This window comes from Pan paniscus, chromosome 11 (assembly GCF_029289425.2).
Source record: "Pan paniscus chromosome 11, NHGRI_mPanPan1-v2.0_pri, whole genome shotgun sequence".
NCBI lineage: Eukaryota > Metazoa > Chordata > Mammalia > Primates > Hominidae > Pan > Pan paniscus.
In genome coordinates, this window is record NC_073260.2 from 72,333,860 (window position 1) to 72,355,773 (window position 21,914).

At 34.3% G+C, this 21,914-nt stretch overlaps 1 protein-coding gene across 3 annotated transcripts; it reads left to right on the forward strand.

Annotated features, from left to right (window-relative positions):
- Positions 1-2,933: 2,933 nt before the first annotated feature.
- ANXA1 (annexin A1) lies at positions 2,934-21,639 on the forward strand. Of its 3 annotated transcripts, none has more exons than XM_055091903.2 (14): positions 3,014-3,195; positions 5,732-5,852; positions 9,770-9,849; positions 9,943-10,051; positions 10,577-10,671; positions 11,511-11,624; positions 12,051-12,141; positions 14,033-14,112; positions 14,727-14,783; positions 16,368-16,461; positions 17,345-17,440; positions 18,745-18,803; positions 20,282-20,404; positions 21,297-21,639. In XM_055091903.2, the coding sequence occupies exons 3-14, from the start codon at positions 9,784-9,786 to the stop codon at positions 21,351-21,353; spliced, it is 1,041 nt and encodes a 346-aa protein (XP_054947878.1). In that variant the 5' UTR covers positions 3,014-3,195; positions 5,732-5,852; positions 9,770-9,783; the 3' UTR covers positions 21,354-21,639. The 3 variants fall into 3 exon arrangements, with proteins under 3 accessions (XP_003822241.1, XP_054947878.1, XP_063450052.1); XM_063593982.1 differs by having other exon boundaries at positions 3,016-3,195; positions 5,732-5,987; XM_003822193.5 differs by lacking the exon at positions 5,732-5,852 and having other exon boundaries at positions 2,934-3,195.
- Positions 21,640-21,914: the final 275 nt, after the last annotated feature.

A 21,914-nucleotide genomic window follows, 5' to 3' on the forward strand; every position in this document is an offset into this window, starting at 1 on the left:
CTTACTTTCGAATAATATAGAGAGGGATATGGATACTATACTCAGGGATTAAACAAAATAACTTGTGCAATACAAAATTACTAATCCTAGCATGATCCTGATGTTGGAAGTATATTAGTTGAATCACCAAGTCATTCGCTGACTTTTCCTAAGTCACACAGTAATAGATACTAAGCCATCACCGAATTTGAGTTTTTATCTTCTCTAAGATTTTCCACCCACAAAAGGAAATATAGAGAGGCAGGGAGGTAAGATCTTTTTCCCTAAGTGAAGTCCAACAAAGGTACCTCCCTTTGGCTTTAGCTACCCACATGACTACTTCATTAACCTGAAAGAGTAAAATTTGAAAAAAAATTCTGTCTTTAATTCATGTAAATAACTGAGGAATAATAATAATAATAATCTCAATAACTCAGTGTGTGTGATAATTATTTGCCATGTTTAGAGGCAAAGGGAAAACATTTAGAATACTAGCCCTCAAAATGCTTTGACCTGGGGACACATGAGAAACACACACTAAAATAATGATTTTTGTTGGCTGTGGATAGGGGGTATGAGGAAGCTGTGGGGAGATTTTGGAATATCTGTGAAATGCTGTTCTTGATCATTCAGAATATACTCTTTCTTCCATATAACAAGTAATGCTTAGATAGAGTTAAATGTAAAGGATGAGGGGACAGCTTACTAAGATCAGATATTTTGCAAGAGTCTTATGCACAATGAGATGTATGTGAGAGACTCCATATTTCCTCTCCTTGTTTTGTTTTGTTTCCTCTTCACTATCAGATTCTAAACCAAATGAGTGAAAATAAACATGCTGTGAAAAACGTAACATATAGAGATTGATTTTAACTGTCTTTTTTCTTTCCTTCTCTTTCTTTATTTTCTCTGTTTGTAAAGTAAGTGGAGCCGATGAATCATCATCTTCTAGAAACAGCAAGAGTGGTGAGTCATTTCTCTGGAGTATGTGGCGTTTCACCCACAGAAAGCATTTAACCCATGATTATCCCCTCACTGTTAATGATAACATATTTTACTTGTTATTTTATTTCCATAAATCTACTCGACATTATTATTACGCGGAGAAAAAGATTCTGACAGATTATTCACAGCAATATACCTACATGATTAGTGGCTTTCTTTTTGTGTTATGTTTGGGAGTTTCACTTGCCTTTAGTGTTACAGCTGGAAGTTAATTTTGGAAAAACATTCTTCTCACTTTTTTTTTCTTAATTCTGCTACAATTATCATATTTATTGTTGCTATTTTAGGTTTGCCTATGTATTACAAATCCAAACATATAAAATAATTCCATTCAGTTTATGGCACTGGTAATAGCAGCAACAAAACAAAATGAGACTATACATGTTCTCTAGGTTGTTATATTTTATAAAAAGTAAGTGGACTTTTTTCTTCATTTCACAAGAGCATCACTGTGCAGGAATGTTCCAATAGTTCCATTACCAGACTTAGGAATACAAACGCAAATTAAAGAAAAAAGAAAACCAGATTTTGTATAATCATCTTATTCCTTCTCACCTGATGACATAAATATGGTACTAGAAAGTTAGTCTACATCTGTCAAGATCAATTTGCAATAATATCAATTAACTTAACTTGTTAGCAGATAACTAATTAATTTTCAACTTACGCATATGATAGTAAAATCATATATTGACATTTTCTTAAATATTTAGATTAGATGATCGTCCTACTTCAGGATATGTTGACTTCATTGATATTGGCATCGAGCACTTAGAATGTATTATAAAATACTGCCAATCTTTAGAAAGTATTTTCATTAACTTCCTAAACTTCATGTTTTTTACGTGAAATATCTATGAGGAAAAGAGGAAAAAGAACAAACCACTAAATGCAGCATAAATTGAGCCATAATGCTGTGAGATTTTACACTTGTGCACTTTAATGGAAACATCATATAATACTTTGTAGGGTTTCAAGAAGAATGAAAATGAACCACTATGGAAGTTACCAGAACCAATTTTCCTTCATCGGGTGGGAAATTTCTTATGGAATGTGTTCTGTAATAGTTGCTGCTCCATTAATCCTTTCATTTTATAGGTCTAGTTCCTTGTTTTGGTGTTCAACTAGTCTACAATGTCAAAGATCTATGTGTATCAAAATGTATATATAACTGATCTATATTACAGTTTATATATATAGTTCTATGTAACTGACTCTATTTAAAAGAATTAATGTAGATAGGCCTTCTGATGTCAATGCTTTTATTGAATGTCATAATGATCAAATTTTTGGCATTACCTTTGTTCAAAATTTTGAGCCAATCTGGAACTTTATTACTTCTCTATTTCTTATTTATAACAACAAGCTATATCTAAGAACAAAAGTCGTTTATTTTTTAAGGCAAGAAAAATATAAATAGAAAATTATTCGGCACTGTGTAATGTTAAAATTTACAAATATATGTTATTTCTCCATTGTCACAAGAATTCTAGTGGGTAGACAACTTAGATAATGCTCCTATATACAAAAGTAAAAACAGCTAGGCATGGTGGCTCACGCTTGTGATTCCAACTCTTAGAGAGACAGAGACGGGAGGATAGCCTGAGCCCAGGAGTTTGAGACCTGCCTGGGCAATATAACGAGACCCCATTCTCCACAAAAAGCGAGGGAAAAAGACAACAAAACAAAAGTGAAAACAGGTTCAGAAAAATTAAGTATGTCCCTAAAGTCACAGAATAATAAGTGACGGAGGTGGAATTCAAATGTAATATTTTGTTTGTTTGTTTGTTTAGTTTTGAAGGTAACATACTTTTTAGTCTACAACCTATTTAACTACAAAAGTGTGCCAATCACTGGTATTAGGATTGGGGCAGATGTATACTCTGAAAATAAAAGTGCAAAATAAATATCCCATCTGGAAATAAAAGTGCAAAATAAAGAGGGGGGAAAAATCAGCCCTTCCGTTTCTTTTCCTTTGTAATGCCAGTTGAATTGGTTTAGTGAGTAGTTTTGCAAGACTTGTTTCACTTTGTTTTTGGACATAGCTGAGCCATGTACTTCAAACAGAAGACAGCCAATTACTAACTTCTGGTTGCTAGGTGTGGCTTCCTTTAAAATCCTATAAAATCAGAAGCCCAAGTCTCCACTGCCAGTGTGAAATCTTCAGAGAAGAATTTCTCTTTAGTTCTTTGCAAGAAGGTAGAGATAAAGGTAAGTCTTGGTTTTCCTTTTAGTTAGTTTTGGTTGTTTTGAAAACTTTTCTCATCACTATGTTAAATGTTACTGCTTCTACAGGATTTATGGTTAGTTGCATTTAACATGATAAGTCATTCATAAATCTTTCTGTAGAATTACATTGGATATTTATATTTTAGGAATCGCAAATTACAATATTTTTATTCTACTTAGTTAACAAATACAAGTAAAAATAAGATAAGTTTGCTTAATACTGGCTCATTGTACTCTTGGAGAGTTACCATGAGAAAGAAGGGAAGAATGTGCTTTCCCTCTGGTAGCCTTAAAAGAATGTGTTTTTCCTTTCCTTCCCCTTGAAATATTTCTTCCCAAGAGCTGTGTGTTTTACAGAGAAATCGTGATGGGGGCTGCTTTTTGGGGGCAAGAACAAAAGTGATAGGAGTGGGCTGCAGGGAACTGTTTCAAAATAGTAGGACTTTCATAATTTATTTTCTTCTTTTGTAAGGAAAACAAGATAGATTCAGACCTCAAAGTGCTAATCATGCTCTTTGTAATAAACATTTAAAAATATATGTTATATTTGCTTATGCTATTTAAAATAAGAAGGTCCGCTTATTACTTTTTTCATTTAAAGAGGGTGTGGCCACATTCCTTTTCTTGTAGGCTCTGTGTCATATACAGTCTTTTCAAGTGCTGGCTGGAAAACCTAAGAAGAAGGGAAATACTTTCTGGGTAGCGTCAGATACATTATCCTAGGGGAATGTCAGTGAGGCCCTCCAACAGCTATTCCACTTGATTGTTGCATGAGCTAATGGCCATAAAGCTCCTTAGAAAAGCACAAAGCAAAACTAAAGAAGAGTATTTACTAGTGTTGGATATATTTGTAAAAGTGAGATTACAAATCATGTATCTGGCTATTTTTTTCTTAAACATGTTCCTTCAAGAATTTTTCTGTTCGTTCATTTTAAATGTTTATTAAATGTTCTGATTTCTTATGTTCACTGCTAGCTAATTAACAAGGATGGAATTTTTCTTGCCTTGGTTATATCTAAAAGATTGTAAAAACTTTGAGAAAGCAATGTTGCCCTCTTTCCACAGGAGTATTTTGGTAGCTGTAAGAGAATGCACATTGCAAATGACTCAAATGTGGTAATATGTTGGTTTCATAATTCTGAAATGGCCTCTTCCCCAAAAGTGACAGTAACACCCTAGCTCCAGGCTCAACCACATCCAGCACATAGCCAACATTTAACAGATGTTGACAAAATAGTTAATAATAATATTATTAAGGAACCAGCCAGAGTTTCATGCTTATTAAATACTTTTTCAACCAGAAGGTCTGCAAAGGTTGATTTCTGAATATGACGTTAGCTCTCTCTAGACCTATTAATTTATGACATTTCAAATCAGAGGTAAACCAGTGGACCTATTATTTTTCAATGATAAACTATAAACAGTTTTTTGAAGTCAACTATTTCCTTTTCCTTTAAAATTGGACAGAATTTCATCAGGAAGCTCAGAACAATCCAATTTATATAATGCCTTCCTTCATTATGCTAATTTTCTTCATCTTCATCTACTTGAAGTAATATTTAAGATTGGCACTTCAGAGCTGTAAATGGATCTTAGATGATAATTACTTCAACATTCTTATTTTATAAACGAAGACCCTCTGGAGAAGCTAAATGTTTTTCTTGAGGTCAGATCGCCAGATAATCAAGAACCAGTATACTTCAATTTGTATTTTATATCCTATAGTTGTGGGTAGAAAATGTTCGTTAAATTAGTGTAGATATGTTTTTTAAAATATTAGTAATGATACATGATATTCATTCAATAATACTTATTAACATCCTAAATTCCAGGCATTTTGCTAGGGATTGGAAGTATATACATAATGAATATTATTATTTGTATGTTAGCACAGGCCTCATGGCCTGCTCCTGGGGAATATAAACAAGCCAATGGAAAGTGATAATACAGAATGGTGGGGCTGGTGTAGGGGTGAAGTCAGGATGCTTTGGGAGAGCATGGAAGGTCACCGAATCCAGTGCTGAGGAACTAATGAAGGGTTTCTGAAGAACGTGATGAGATCAATGCTGATGAGTCACTTAGAAGTAGCAATTAGTTAGGCAAAGGGAAGTGAATGTGGAGGAGGAACAAGCATTCCAGGCAAGAAGAACACCCTATCGAAAAGCCTGGAAGCAAAACATTAGTGAGGCTACCTTTCATAAATTGCTTTCTGTAAGTCATGCCATTGTGTAGTCTTAATTGCTTTCTCTCACCAGGGAAGGTGTGGGAAGGACTTGTGAAATACATATTCGAGTAAAAACTATGCACAAGGCCGTGCATTTAAAAATAAACTCCCTAAGGCTGGGGTGAAACCTGCTACGGTCTGCACAAGTTGACTGTTAATGAATTTGATTCTCAGGTGTGAGTGATTAAAAGAGCACTGATCATGTCATTTTCTTTTTGGTCACTAATTCCCTCCCTCCCTTCTCTTTCTTTTCTTTTTTCTTTTCTTTTCTTTTTATTTCTTTCTTCCCGACAGAGTCTTGTTATGTCGCCCAGGATGGAGTGTAGTGGTACAATCTCAGCTCACTGCAGCCTCCGCCTCTTCCTGGGTTCAAGTGATTCTCCTGCCTCAGCCTTCTGAGTAGATGGGACTACAGGTGCACACCACCATGCCTGGCTGATTTTTGTACTTTTGGTAGAGACGGGGTTTCGCCATGCTGGCCAGGCTGGTCTTGAACTCCTGGCCTCAAGTAATCTGCCCACCTTGGCCTCCTAAATTGCTGGGATTACAGGTGTGAGCCACCATGCACAGCCAAAATATATAACACTTTGGAATCAAAAGGGATGGATTTATGTCTCCATTCTTGCCACTACTAGCAGGAAGACTGCTTGAAAATAGCACTCCGTTTTCCCAGATAGAAACTGAGGATAATGATTAAAGGCTATTATTCCAAGCAAGGGTTAGTCATTGCTGTTACTATCATTGCAAAACTCTGATAGTTCTAGATTGTAACCAGGAAGATACAATCAACCACAAAACTCAGCTTCCTCTGTCACAAATTCTAGAGGTAGCCTTTCATGAGGCTGAGAGATGGAAAAATGAAGGGGGGGGTCTCTCTTAGGACACATAAATATGCAAAAAAGTTGCTACTCTTTAGAAAGCTATACATTCAAATCATAGATAAGCTGACATTAGTAGGCAGTGCATGTTCACAAAAAGACCATTAATTAGAAGAAATGTGAAATATTGTTAATTTCCTTATAGATTTGCCTATGTATAAATGGCCAATTTCACCGTCAATGAGCTCATGCTAAGTACTGAAATAAACTTAGTTTTAGAGCTTATCTTTGGTTAGTTGAAATCTGTATTGAGTTAGTTGAAATCTATAAGTTGATAGAACAGGCTCTTTAAAATCTATTGCAAGCTTTATACACTACAAACAAAAAGATAGAAAAAAGAAAACCTTTCATGAACTCATTGGCTTAGGCAGGTTTTCATGCAGAGTGTAGGTATTGAAGAGTCAGAATGGCTTAAGGATAGAATTTGGCCAATATATAAAAAAATATATTTGGTATTTGTTAGTTGTATTATAATTATTCAGAAGTTCAGTTAATACGTGCAGTTGGCTTTGAGCCCTTAACCAGCTGTATGTGATAAAATCTGTTTCCTTTAGAGCAATTTCTTATATCCTGCCTTGATGCTCCTGTCTTTAATCTTTGCTAAGAGCTAGTGGTGAATTTGGCTGAATTCAGATTCTGTTTTTCTCTAATTGATTTCTTGAAGAAAATTCTCTATTGGTTGCTTTTCTTTCCTAGATTATGCTTTTAGTCTATCCAAATACTTCAGGCTAGAATGTAGGAACTTAGAAGATACAAATCACAAAGCTGTCTCCTCTAGGGATGCTCTCTCTTTCAAATAAGTGACTTAAACAACTTATTTTTGTTATCTTGTGTTATGTAATTAATATACCTTTTCCTGGGCTTTCTCTGGTTTTTTTTTTTAAATGGACATTATTCAAGTATTTCTTAGAAGTAAAAAAAAACTAGTACAGTAAAGTTTTTATAACGTTTATTTTGAAGTTGTCAGAGACACCTTTAATATTAGACTGGACAATATCTTTAGTCTTTCTTTTGCTTTCTTTTGAAGTTTTTATTTGCTAATTGAAAAGAATGGAATATTAATAATAATAATAAATAATATATAAATAAATAATAAATAAATAAAATAAATAAATAATAAAAACATGTTTTTATAAGTGATGGAGTAGTACTTTGCCAAGTGACGAATTTTAACACTCATTTTGATGATTCTTCCTTATCAAAGGCTTGGATGAAATGATGAAAATGGAAATTTTGAGTGCCTGAAGCTGCTAGAATTGCTTTTAAAGTATTGGGTGTGCAAATTAAGAAGTTGGAATATGAAACTCCATGTGGCAACCGCAATTGCATCAAACTAGACTGTAATGGGAACTAAAACCTTGTGCAAAATTGCGGGTTGTTACTTTATCAGGAAGCAATTTTAAGTCTATCAATTATATTTAGGAAACAGGCTGCTTTAAATGAATGGAAACAGTATTGGTTCTTCTCACAGATGACAGAATAGTGATAAGAGCAATCCCATGTGAATTAAGTGGGGATGATTTCTGCTTTGGATATTATTTTCTTCATGCATTCAGTGTTATTACTTGCAACTCCAGTTACTTTTTAGCAGGTGAAAATGGAAAGAGTTTGTCTGAATATGCTGTTGAGGAATCAGTTTATGGAATCAGTTTATGCCTCATAAGTCATTTATCTTCATATCAAGAATTTAAAACTGCCAAGATTATCCTCCCAACCTCTCTCACAAACATTCATGAGAGTAGTCTCTAGAGGGGTGAAACAGAATGGTGTAGATAGACAGATCAGTGTAGACCTTGAGCAAGGCCTCTGAAAAACATCCCCAGACTAAAAGGATCTGTGATGGCATTTTGTGTGTGTGTGGCCAAAACAGAGAACACATTAATTTTCAATATACTTAAGATCTTAAAAATATATGTCTCATTAAATAAAAATATTGCCAAGTCATGATAGCAATTCAAGAAATTTCCTTTAAGATAGAGTCTGCCAAAAGAACATGCATGTTACAATTGCACCTCTAGGCTTCCTGCTACAACAAAAAAATCCAGTATAAAATAATTCTTTTCTGGGTTTTTTGTGTTGGGTGGGAAAATATGTAGGACTACTATTTAGACAGCTCAAATAGGAAGAAATGTGAAGATAGCAATTACTTCAATGCTGAGTACTTTTATATCAAGAAATAGAAAAGGAAACTAAATTATTCAGGGAGAAATATCACCTCGATATCTTTTTACAATTAAAATTTTAAATCTGAATTCACTTGTACAGATTGGCACAAGTTATTTTACCTTATAAATGTAATCATTGGCTGGGAGTGGTAGCTCACACCTGTAATTCCAGCACTTTGGGAGGCTGAGGCGGGCAGATCACTTGGGGTCATGAGTTCAAAATCAGTCTAGCCAACATGGTGAAAACCTGTCTCTACTAAAAATACAAAAATTAGCTGGGCGTGGTGGCTGGTGCCTGTAATCCCAGCTACTCAGGAGGCTGAGGCAGGAGAATTGCTTGAACCCAGGAGACGGAGGTTGCAATGAGTCGAGATCGCACCCCTGCACTCCAGCCTGGGCGACAGAGCAAGACTCCATCTCAAAAAAAAAAAAAAAAAAAAAAAGCAATCATTAAGCTTTTCATCTAGCCATTACTTTTGTACAGGCTCCCATTAATTCCACATAGATGGTCTAATGGTCTACTAAATAGTGTTCTAATCCTCCATCTTGTCTATCTCTTAGCCATTCTCCATGATAAAGGATGAATGGTCTTTCGGAAACATAAATGAAACCATGCTGCTTTAAAAAAACAAACAAACAAAAAGAAACCCATTAATGTTTTCCCAAAGCTTTGTGGACACATTGAAGCTTCTTGTTTCAGCTTCTGCCAACATTTCTCGCTCCAGCAAACTTTCTTCTGCTTCCCAAATATGACAAGCTTCTTCTTTAACTTTTCTGCCAGGTTAATCTTGACTCATTTCAAGAGAGGCTTGGGTCAGCCAGGGCCTACTCTAAGAAGTTTCTTTAGCCTTTATGTTTTCCTATGGAGAGCACACACTAGCTTTAAGTCCTGAGGGTACTTAAGATGATATTTCAATGTTTTTGTACTCTTAGTGCTTGGCATATGGTGGGTGGTCTATAAATTTAGAACAATGTAGTGAACCACAAACTCCTCTCTTCAGCCTGTGTGCTTACTTGTAGTAGTTGTCTGATCTCTAAAGTTTAGAACTGAATATGCCAAGAAAGAGTTCAATTTCAGAGAGGAGGGTATGGTTTCATTTTAAGTATAAAAGCTTCCTTTAAAAAAAATTACGTCTTACATTTTGTTATGCTCCTAAGTGTAATTGATCCTGGAAAGTAAGCGCAAGGCTACTCTCTAATGCTAACTCTTATGTATGTAAGAGGTGAGGAAGGAGAGGTTGTGTGTGGTGCATTTGTTTTGTAAAAGCATCTAACTGTTTTCTTTCCAGACACTTTTTCAAAAATGGCAATGGTATCAGAATTCCTCAAGCAGGCCTGGTTTATTGAAAATGAAGAGCAGGAATATGTTGTAAGTAGAGTGATAATAAAATTATGATTACAATATTGAAATAAAAACGAATATAAGTAAATGGACATTAATTTATTTCTGTCTCATTCTTAGCAAACTGTGAAGTCATCCAAAGGTGGTCCCGGATCAGCGGTGAGCCCCTATCCTACCTTCAATCCATCCTCGGATGTCGCTGCCTTGCACAAGGCCATAATGGTTAAAGGTAACGTGTTTCCTCAAAACAGTTCCCTCCTGGACATTTCAGAACGGCTATTTGAATGACTGTCAAAAAACAGACATGTGCAATGGAAAGAATCTGTTTCATTTTGAAGATAAAAACATTTCTTTGCCAAACGAAGATGTAATTATTTACTTAACACTGAGGAAATTGTGTTCAAATCAGTGGAATCTCTATTGTTACAGCAGATATTACTGGCTCATTTCTAGCAGAAATTCCATGCTGAAATTAAAACCTCTGTTCACATATAGAGTTGCAACTAGTATCAAACACTGCAACACTGAGGGCCAGGAAAAGTTAATTGTCTCTTCCTTTCTCACTCGAATGAAATGTCATTCTCCCAAGTGCTTCCTTGATATGTAGTATAGCATCGATTTTTTAGGCTGATATATAATTTATATTTCTTAATTTGTTAAGAAGTTCTTTTGGAGCATCTCGATAATGAATTATTTTATGTCAATTGATGATGAAGAAAATTGATGTTAAAGGCTGTTGGCCCTTTATTTCCAGGTGTGGATGAAGCAACCATCATTGACATTCTAACTAAGCGAAACAATGCACAGCGTCAACAGATCAAAGCAGCATATCTCCAGGAAACAGGAAAGGTAAGTTAGAGTGGTAAATTTAGATATTTAATTTCAGCATAGTTATACTTAACCATGGATTCGGAAGCACAGTTACCTAGTTCTTTAAGGTTCTAACCACTGTTTTCTCATTACATCTATGATTGGGATTGCAGTGTTTATCCACTTTGTTGCAATTTAATCAATTTTATCAAATTTCCTATTTTTATACATTAGTCATCTTGGTGTATATTGTTTGCAGACGTGGTGCTCTGGGGACAAATTTTTAATTTGAACGTAAACATCGAGATTGCTGCTGTCAATAAAGAATATGGTCTGATTGAAATGTACTAATATTTAAACTGAACTGTTTAATGCCTAAATTTTATATATAATTCTACTTTAAAAATAAGCCTTATGTCTTTTATACCCAATATGAGTAGTTTTCTAAAGCAATGAAATTAGAAAACTATATAATTTCAATATCTGATTATACTGCTTGTTATTTGAGAAGTACAAACCTCAAAGATTGGAAACATGAATATATTATTTTAAAAGTAATTTTACTTCTGTTTTCTGTTAGCACACAGTCCTCTGTGTTTTGATCTTTGTGATTTCTCCCCTGTATATAAGATTACTAACCCTATGCTTTAAGAAGTTATTGATGAATTCAGTAAATTTTATTCTAATCCCTCTAGATCTGGAAGAGTAAGATAATGTTTCAAAATATTTGGTACACTTTGTATGTGAAGGGAAGAAGCTCTAAAAGATGGTTGGGTTTAGGGATGAGTTGTACGATGACCTAAAGTCAGGTAATATCACATTTTTTAACCTAGCATGTTACTTATTGGAAGTCCTGATTCTAATCTTTTTTTTTGTAGCCCCTGGATGAAACACTGAAGAAAGCCCTTACAGGTCACCTTGAGGAGGTTGTTTTAGCTCTGCTAAAAACTCCAGCACAATTTGATGCTGATGAACTTCGTGCTGCCATGAAGGTAAATCGCCCAATTTAAGCAAACTCCTTTCCTCACGAGGATGTATTGGGCAAGTCACTTATGCTTATGTTATTTTCAAAATCTAGTATAGTACCTGTCAATCAGTGGGAGTTTGAAGAATAAATAAATTAATACCTCAATGAAGGAATTAATATGTAAATGAAAACATAAATGTTGGCACTAACACCTTCCATGTCATGTCACTATATGAGTCATATATTTGCATTTTTATTTTTACCCAAAATATTGATGATCAACTTGTTTTGTTTTAGAGCAATGTAATAGAGCTTATTGTAATTATTAAATGTTGTGGGTGAAATTTACTAAATGACAGAGTCAAACAAATTTTGGAACACCAAAAACTCATTGATCCTCTTGCATGAAGATTTTTTTCTACATTTATCCTTTTCTTCTCTTCAAATTTAGGGCCTTGGAACTGATGAAGATACTCTAATTGAGATTTTGGCATCAAGAACTAACAAAGAAATCAGAGACATTAACAGGGTCTACAGAGAGGGTAAGTTGTAATGTCCAACAGTCCAAATGCCTTATTTGAAAAGGAAATCTAATATACTTTCTTAAAATTGACTGTGTATGGTAATTATGGCAGCTTTGGAATCTCCACATATCAAAATGTTTCTTTATTGTTTGGCACATGTCTATTAAATGCTGTTACCAGGCAACGCTTGAGTTGCTAGGTTGCTGACAAGGGAGATGGTGTCCCAATCCACATCAAGCTTGCGTTTTAATAGAAAATGTTCCTCTAGGATAAATGGCCACATACAATTATAATGGAAACCTCAATTCAGAGCATTGAATTTTTAAAAATTTCTGAAAAACACTTTTCTATTATTCTGGAATGTATTTTATAAAAATGTCCCAAGGTCATTTTTTTTGAAAAGAATATATAATAACAAAAAAATCTCCTAACAAAATGTTCTTCATTTGTCCTTGAAAAAGTAAAGAATTAGGTGCTTATAATTCTCTGTTGGAAACCTTAACTTTATCGTTATGAACATAAGCGACTCACTTTATCTCTAGTTAAATTCACAGAATAAAAGACTAGTCTTAGCTTATTTTATCTCTCCAGTGAAGCATCTCATTTAAATGATGTGCTCAACACTGAAAAGAGGGTAATTGCGAGTCTCTTACCATTTTCCTACTCTCATTTCCCTGAGCTGCTGGCTTTTTGGCTTTCCCAATGCAATATATGGCATATAGAAGATCTTTCTGCTTGATTCTCATACCAAGCATGGAGAATACAATAGCTTTTGCATATCATTTTCAGAGGAATTTAATAAAAGAATAAAAATAAGGAAGCTTTTAAACCTCATTTTCTGCAATTCTTATTTAATTACCAATGTTTATGTTAGATCCATGTGTCAGTGATAATAATAATTATGATTATTTTTGTTTGATAAAACATAGTTTATAAAAATAAGTGTTTATATATTTTTCATATGGCCAAGATATAGGCCAGTGATAGTTTATTACATTGCCCAGTTTCAAGTTGTTTTAGTCCGTTTGTGTTGCTATAAAGAAATATCTGAGACCAAGTAATGTAAAAAGAAAGGAAGTACTGTACAAGTAGTATGGGACCAGTGTCTGCTTTTGATGAGGGCCTCATACTACTTCTACTCATGGCAGAAAGCAGACAGAAGCAGATGTGTGCAGAGAGGGAGAGAGAGAAAAGGAGGTGCCAGGCTCTTTTCAACAGCCAGTTCTTAAAGAAACTATGAATGAGAACTCACTCCGAGCCATTCATGAGGGATCTGCCCCCATCATCCAAACATCTCCCAACAGGCCCCACCTTCAACAGTGGAGAATAAATTGCAACATGAGACTTGGCAGGGCCAAACAAACAATATGAAAACCATAGCACTAATCAATTATAAATTCAATTATTTTTTCCTATTACAGTATTATTTTACGTAGTTAAGCAGAAGTGTTTACACTCACATAAATCATCAAACTGCATTACTTATAAGACATTTATACTTTTTAAACTAAATAAATAATTTGCATTCAAGCAAGTACCTCATTTTGTTCTTTTAAACAATTATTTTATTCATTCTATTGCTTAAATTCTGCCATGTTGTATTTCAGAATTAATTACTAATGTATACCTGTACAATTTATTCTTAACAAAAGCTTTGTGACTGTGAGTTTTCAATCACAGTATTATCTAAATTGCTCCCATTGCTTCATATGAAATAAATTCAGTGATCCAAAAATTTACCTGCTTTAATTTTTCTCTTCTTATTTAAAAATGATAATATTTTGCAACATGTTCCATAAGTCATTGAACACTGTGGCACTGTGAATTTTCAACCAACTTAGAGATGTCAGATATTCTTATTATTATTCATCACTGGTTTACTATAAAACCTATTTTTCTTTTTTCTCAGAACTGAAGAGAGATCTGGCCAAAGACATAACCTCAGACACATCTGGAGATTTTCGGAACGCTTTGCTTTCTCTTGCTAAGGTACAACTCAGATACTTTAGGAAATGCCTCTTGTTTTATAAAGACTAATTTCTTAGTCCATTTTGTGTTGCTATAAGGGAATATCTGAGGCTAGGTAATTTTTAAAGATAAAAAGGTTTATTTGGCTCAGGATTCTGATGGCTAACAAATTCAAGTTTGGGTATCTATGTCTGGTGAGAGCCTCAGGCTGCTTCCACTCCTGACAGAAGAGGAAAGGGAGCTGGTGTGTGCAGAGACCACATGGCAAGAAAGGAAGCAAGAGAGAGAATGGGGAGGTGCCAGCCTCGTTAACAACCAGCTCTCGTGGTTCTCATGAGCAAGAACTCATTCCCAGTGATGGCATTAATCTCTTCATGAGAGATCAGCCCCAGGACCCAAATACCTCCCTCTAGGCCCCACCTTTAACACTGGGGATCAAATTTCAACATGAGGTTTGGAGGGGAAGAACATCTAAAACCATCGCAAGTAAAATCTTGGATCTGAGCTCCTTCTAGAAATGAGTAATAGAATACCTTTTTCTCAAAAAATATTATTTATCTGAGTTTAAGATAATTAAGTAAATCATGCAATTACATGCTAGAGAAGAGCTTACAATAGAATGGGATTTCTTTCAGGGTGACCGATCTGAGGACTTTGGTGTGAATGAAGACTTGGCTGATTCAGATGCCAGGGTAAGGAAGTGCTTACAAAATACTGCTGCAGTTCATCTTCCTACCTTAAGTGGGGCTACCACATGATCCCCTGTGAAAGCAAATCTAAGATCTTCTGAGAGACCAATGGCTTCTTAATGTTCATTTCCTGAATGAGGCATGTCTTTCTGTAGCCCCCACACACAAAAAAGTAGTCTTTGTAAGTTTTCAATATCTCTCATTATTCGTAAAACCAGAGAGAACTGAAGAAGGACAATACAAATTTGATTTGTCATTCCCAAGAATTGTTTGTTAAAAAAAACTCTGACCTTTCGTTGTACTAGGTATAAGAAGGGGAAATGTAATTTTTTTATTATGTGCAATGGAAAGAGTAAGCATATTTAATGTTATTTTTAACAGAGAACTTTGGAATGGTTTATAGATGTCAATTTATATTGTCAAAATATTACTGCAATGATATAACAAGAGTATAGGATAAATTATAATAATATATGCTTTCTAACATATTGTTTTATTTAGTTTCAGTGACATTGCTGATTATTTATATGCCAAACCACTGGCAACATAAGAAAAATCATATCATTTTAAAGCCTGGAATTTCCATTTAAAACAAACAAACAACTAATATTTGCATTATGCCTTCTCATGGAACAGTATTCTCTAGAGAATTCATTACAGTGCTTCACTAAGGATAGAGATTTCTTTGTGCACCCCCATCCACTTCTGCTATACCAGTACATTATCATGTACATAATAGGCACTCATGAACTTTTTGTTCAACAAATGCATACATATCAGATCAATTTGCTTGAAAAATGCAAAATAATTTTTACATACATTGAAGGTTGTATCATTTTAATAGAAATTGTTCAAGCATATTAAGGAACAAGAGTTAGCATTTGAATAATTGCCCATAATAAAAAATTCTTATTTGCTTTTGACATTTCTGAATTTGCTTTCCATTTTAAGACTATCAGGGTTCTTAATATATATTTATGGAGGCTACATGGATTAGTGTGACCCAAGAGAATGATGGTAGTCAACATTTCAAAGTTAATAAAGACCGCTTGTGACAATAGGGCAGGGATTATATTTTTCATATATAAAAGAAAAAAAATCTGTCATTTAGTAAGGTTGATCTATTTGTCTAAGATTATACAGCTTTGAAATTGCAGAGTCAGAATTTGAATACAGAAATTCTAACATCAAAATGCAAGGTCCAGGTTACGGTTGAATTATTGATTTATAAGTAACATTTGCTGATAATTACTTTGAACAACACAGAGTAAAAAATCTTTAGAGATCCCCTTGGAGTTGTCTTACTATAGAGCATAATCTTAAAGCAATTTAGTTCAGCAAACATTTATTCTGCAAACATATATTCAGACTCTAGTGTTTACAAGGCACCTTGAGAGAAACTGTGGAAGATATTTGACAAACAAAATAAGGTCCCTATCTTTAAAGAACTTGCAATCTTATTGTTGACTACTCTGATTGTATTGGGCACAAAGCGATTGCCTATATAATCTTTGACAAGGTCTAACATTATTGTGCAGATATCATTTCAACAGATAGTGAAGTGTTTACTTTTGTGTTTCTTGACAGGCCTTGTATGAAGCAGGAGAAAGGAGAAAGGGGACAGACGTAAACGTGTTCAATACCATCCTTACCACCAGAAGCTATCCACAACTTCGCAGAGGTAACAATAAATTTCTTTTTCTGGAATCTGTTTATGGAAGATGCAATTTTCTTTTTTGATGACAAATAAGAGAAAGTAAAAACAGAACCCTTTTTCAATATCACTCCTGTATCAAACAGATATAGTGTTCCTGACACATTGTTATTTGTCAATTTGTCCAATTTTGTACAGCTGCTACTTTATAATATTTAATACATTTTGTGACTTGGGCATGTGGAACATAATTTTGTTATTTTCACTGCTTTTACTCCCCTAAAAGATTTGGAATATGTGTGGGAAAAGACATGCATAACAGAACAAATGAAATTAGAATGAAGAAAAACAAAAAAAACCAAAAAACCCTCAGAGCTAAATGAAGAAAGAAATATGTAGGTGCTTTGGAAAAACAACAACAAGACGAAACTCAGAAAAAGTCCTGGCCTTTGAGTGCGAGATTTAGCTCTGGGCCTCTTGGAAGTGAAGGCAATGGAAAAGTTATGACAATTACCAAAGTTCACCATCTTATAATAATATACTGATTTCTACTGTTAAATGTAAGAGAAATTTAGTGCACAGGTCTTTATATAAGGGAAGATCCATTTGCTATGGCTCTTAGAACTGCTGTAGGAAGTGCTATAGTTGTCAATCACATGCCGTTTCTAATAACTGTCAACATTTGCAAACATTTCGCCAAAATATATAGGAATACCAAAATGGCCAGGTAAGTTACATTCCTAGGAGAGGATGAAGTATTCACGTTATGATTAATTGGGTATATTGCTTTAAAAGGTGTAGCCAAAGTTGTTATTCTAAAAAATTCTTTGAGTCAGTTGCCTTGATTTTGCTAAAGCTTTCTAAAGAAAAGGATGTTTTGCATGTATCTTAGTTTGAATTTAATATTCAGTGTTTCAGAAATACACCAAGTACAGTAAGCATGACATGAACAAAGTTCTGGACCTGGAGTTGAAAGGTGACATTGAGAAATGCCTCACAGCTATCGGTATGTAGTCCAACAGTTGAAAGAGTTTTCTAACTAGAAATTGTATTTTCAATGCTATCCTATACTTAACAACAACAACAGCAACAAAACCAATAAAAGAAAACAAAAAACAATCAGAAGTAGTGCATCTGTTTCAACTGAAGCAACGTAAAAGATTGGCAAAGTACTATAACCTTAATAACAATAGATATTATTCCCCTTTTCAAAAATAGAGAGAGATAGACTATACTTATTGAGCACCTACTTATATCAAACAATGTACCAGGCTGGGCACACCACAGAGGCAATTCAGAATGGTCACTGAGAGCATGGGATCTGGAATAAATGTAACATCTGGATAAATGTAACTTCAAGTCCTGGTCTACTGCTTGTTAATTGTACAATCTTGGGCAGGTCCAGGAGAGTCTGATTCAGTGGGTCTGAGTTGGCCTCTAAAAATCGGTATTTTTTAAAGATCTCCCAGGTTATTCAGACAACCATCAGGGTTGGGGAACCTATGTTCTCAAGCAGTGTTTCTCATTCATGACTATGCACTTGAATCCCCTGGAAAGCTTGTTAAAATGCAGATTCTGATTCCCCAGGTCTGGGGTGGAGCTTAGATTCTGCTTTTCTAACAAGCTCCCCATTGATGCCAATGCTGTTGGTCCATAGATCTCGACAAGATGAAGAACACTATGAACTGGAATGTGCTAGTATGATTTGGGTTCTGTTTTATATTTAAGCCCATCCTATCCCAGAGTTTTTTATTCATTTATTCATTTATTTTTACTTATTTGTTTGTGCAACTCTTACTTTAGACACAGAGGTACATGTGCACGTTTGTTCCATGGGTGTACTGCACTCAGGTAGTGAGCATAGTACCCAATAAGTAGTTTTTTGACCCATGCCCTCTCTCTCCCTGCCCTCTCTAGTAGTCTGCAGTGTCTGTTGTTCATAGGGTGTTCTTTTTAAATGTTCTTATAGTTACATAAATAAAGTATTTATATAGGCTTGAACACCTAGTGGCTTCTCCACTCCCAAGGAGAATATATGTTGGATAGCGCAAACTACTGAAGTTGCTCTTGAGATGTATTTAAGGTAATAAAAAAATTGATCGTCAGGGAAAAGAATATTCAAAACCACCATCTAGAGAGTCACAAATACCTTCTCAGAAGTTAACTGCCCTATATTGGGAGATGAGAGGTGAAGAATGATGATGAGGGATAGAACACTGTTGGCAAAATTCTATATTTCCTGTTTCTTTCATATGGATATTTCATTTTTTTCATGGTAAATACATCAACTAAAATTTTCTTCTCTAACAGTGAAGTGCGCCACAAGCAAACCAGCTTTCTTTGCAGAGAAGCTTCATCAAGCCATGAAAGTATGTACCATTCTACTTATATGTCCTGCTTAGAGGAAGAATTATTTGTAGAAAGAACAGAAAACCTCATGTTGTTTGAAAACCTCACATTTAATATCTTCCCATTAATGAGAATCATTGTTCTATTTGATGGAAGAGGTAATACACTACCTTCTCAGAATAAACTTCTGTTAGATTCGGTGCCTTTTTTTACAGATGAGATTGTAAAGTGAGCCTGTAAGTGATTTACGGCTCACTTGTGATTTGCTTAAAACATGTGTCACCACGGGAAGGGTGATATACTTTCTTTTTTAATGTGTAATTTTAGTGGCCTACTTCCTCTAAGGTTGTGAGTTTTATAATCTCCCACTTTATGAGTCTGATTTGTTGTTTTTATTATTCTGTCTTTTATGCCACAGATTAATAGTTGAAACTTTTGAAATGTCATTCTATGATTAAGGATGTAGAATGATGTATTTGAGATCAACTATGTCACTTTAACTTTACTGTCTGACATGCATGGTATTATACAAGGTACCTCTTCTATACTGGCATTCTGAGCCCACAAATGAATAGTTATGAAGTTATCTTCATTTTTTTCTTTGCAGCTCCAAAATAAAGAGGTTTTCAGAGACAGAGAGAGAAAGATCTAACTATTTGAATAATATGAAGGAATATTTTGAATATATATGAATAATTTGAATAATATGAAATGATGGACATGCTAGGTACTGCTCTGTAGTGGTTAGCATAGTTGCTGCCCCCTTTCTGCGATAGTCTAATGTGATATTTCACTGGGTAATGATGAATACCTGGTGCCGTGGAAGAGAAAAGTGGGACATATACTCCAGACTTTGGAAATCCAGGTAGCATTGCTGTCAGCTAAACTAAGACCTGAAGTTTAAATAGAAATGAGCCAGATGAGGGCAAGAGTGGAAGAGATGGGGATAAAGCAAGGGTGGTCCAAGAGGAGGAAGTAACCCACACACATGCTTGAAGGCAAAAGGTAACAGAACCTTCTCAAGACAGTAAGTATAGAGTGATGGTGCACACTGGAAGAGATGGTAGAATTAGGCAGGATATTGTAAGCCTTGAAAAAGAATTAGGCAGGATATCGTAAGCCTTGATTAGATTCTATCCTAAGGGCAACAGAAGATCACTGACAGTGTTTTAAATAGATAGACTAGATTATTAAATTTGCAGTTTAGAAGTTCCCTTTTTTTGTAATTATTGGACAGTGTAGAGACCGGATGGTGAGAGATGAGTTAGGAAGTTGTGACAGCTCTCTATACCTACTGCTAATGTAGAGGATTATTTATTTTCATTTCATTACCATTCGCGTAAGGGGTGTGTGTGTGTGTGTGTGTGTGTATATATATAGCTAGTTTTTCTATAGAAATTATATGGACGAGTAAGAAGGCTTCACTTTAAAATTCATGTTCTTTAATGAGAGTATTTTCTGAATATAAGAGACACTTACCCTCATTTGTTTTGGCCAGGGTGTTGGAACTCGCCATAAGGCATTGATCAGGATTATGGTTTCCCGTTCTGAAATTGACATGAATGATATCAAAGCATTCTATCAGAAGATGTATGGTATCTCCCTTTGCCAAGCCATCCTGGTATGTTGTGATCCCTCTAATGCCATCCCAATAAATGAAATTTCTTTTTGCAAGATCTTCAAAGAGAAGAGTTGACTTATTGTATCTATAAATTTAATATGTAAGATTAATTTAATATATTATGGTGTATACTTCATGAGTAAATTGAACTTTCACTGGTAAAATCTACTAGTGAGTTCTCTACTGAAATACTAGGTACATTTTTCAACTAAAGTCATGGAAACATTTAGTTTCCCATGCATAAATTCAGCAAGCAAAATATTCTAGTGCTCCCCCTAGGGTAGATAGACATTATGGTTTATTTTGCCATTAATATTTGTCAGAGGATTAGAAACTCCTTATTCAAAATATTTATCTTAATTTTATCACATGTAAAATGTTTAAAATTTATGTTCAGGTTGTCTCATAAGAATGTTAAAAAATAAGACAAAGAACAGTCAAGGGTTTTGGACTTACTGAAAGGTAGATAACGATTTAAATTTAATTAATTAGTCATATTGGATAACTAAAATCTACCCAGAAAACGTGAGAAAATTATAGGCACTATATGTTTCTCTTCTTCTGGTGAGTGAATCAGGTATCTCCTCACATAGGATATGAGATTATATTGTGTTATACTTATTTAATTTTGTGTGATATTCCATTCATAGAAAATAATGGCACTAATATAAAACATAATTCAGAAAAGTTTGTAATCTCAGTCTTGAAGGCTATTGCTTTTTTATGCAATGATAAAAAATCAGTTATCTGTTGTACATATTGTTTAATTAAGTGAATGGTAATGTGTAATCTCATCTACAGCTAAGTCTAAAAATAATTCTTCTATAAGTAAAAAAAAATAGAGAATTATGGTTTCGACTAACATTAAGTATACCTTTTTTTGAATCAACAGGATGAAACCAAAGGAGATTATGAAAAAATCCTGGTGGCTCTTTGTGGAGGAAACTAAACATTCCCTTGATGGTCTCAAGCTATGATCAGAAGACTTTAATTATATATTTTCATCCTATAAGCTTAAATAGGAAAGTTTCTTCAACAGGATTACAGTGTAGCTACCTACATGCTGAAAAATATAGCCTTTAAATCATTTTTATATTATAACTCTGTATAATAGAGATAAGTCCATTTTTAAAAAATGTTTTCCCCAAACCATAAAACCCTATACAAGTTGTTCTAGTAACAATACATGAGAAAGATGTCTATGTAGCTGAAAATAAAATGACGTCACAAGACAATTGGTGTGTCATTGACTCTTCTATTTTGACTTTCTTTTATGTGTAATTCAGTGGTTTAATTTGACATTAAGGGATACAAGCCTGAATTCTAGATTATAATTATTTAATGAAATAGAGTTCACATTCTGAATTGAAGAAAATACTTATAGCTTTTGAAAAGGGATACTACATTTTATCATATGTGTACAGACTATTGAGATTGTGTCTCTGTATAATAAATTTATTGCACTAGCATTATAACAATTTGATATATTCTATATTTCATTAACTAGTAT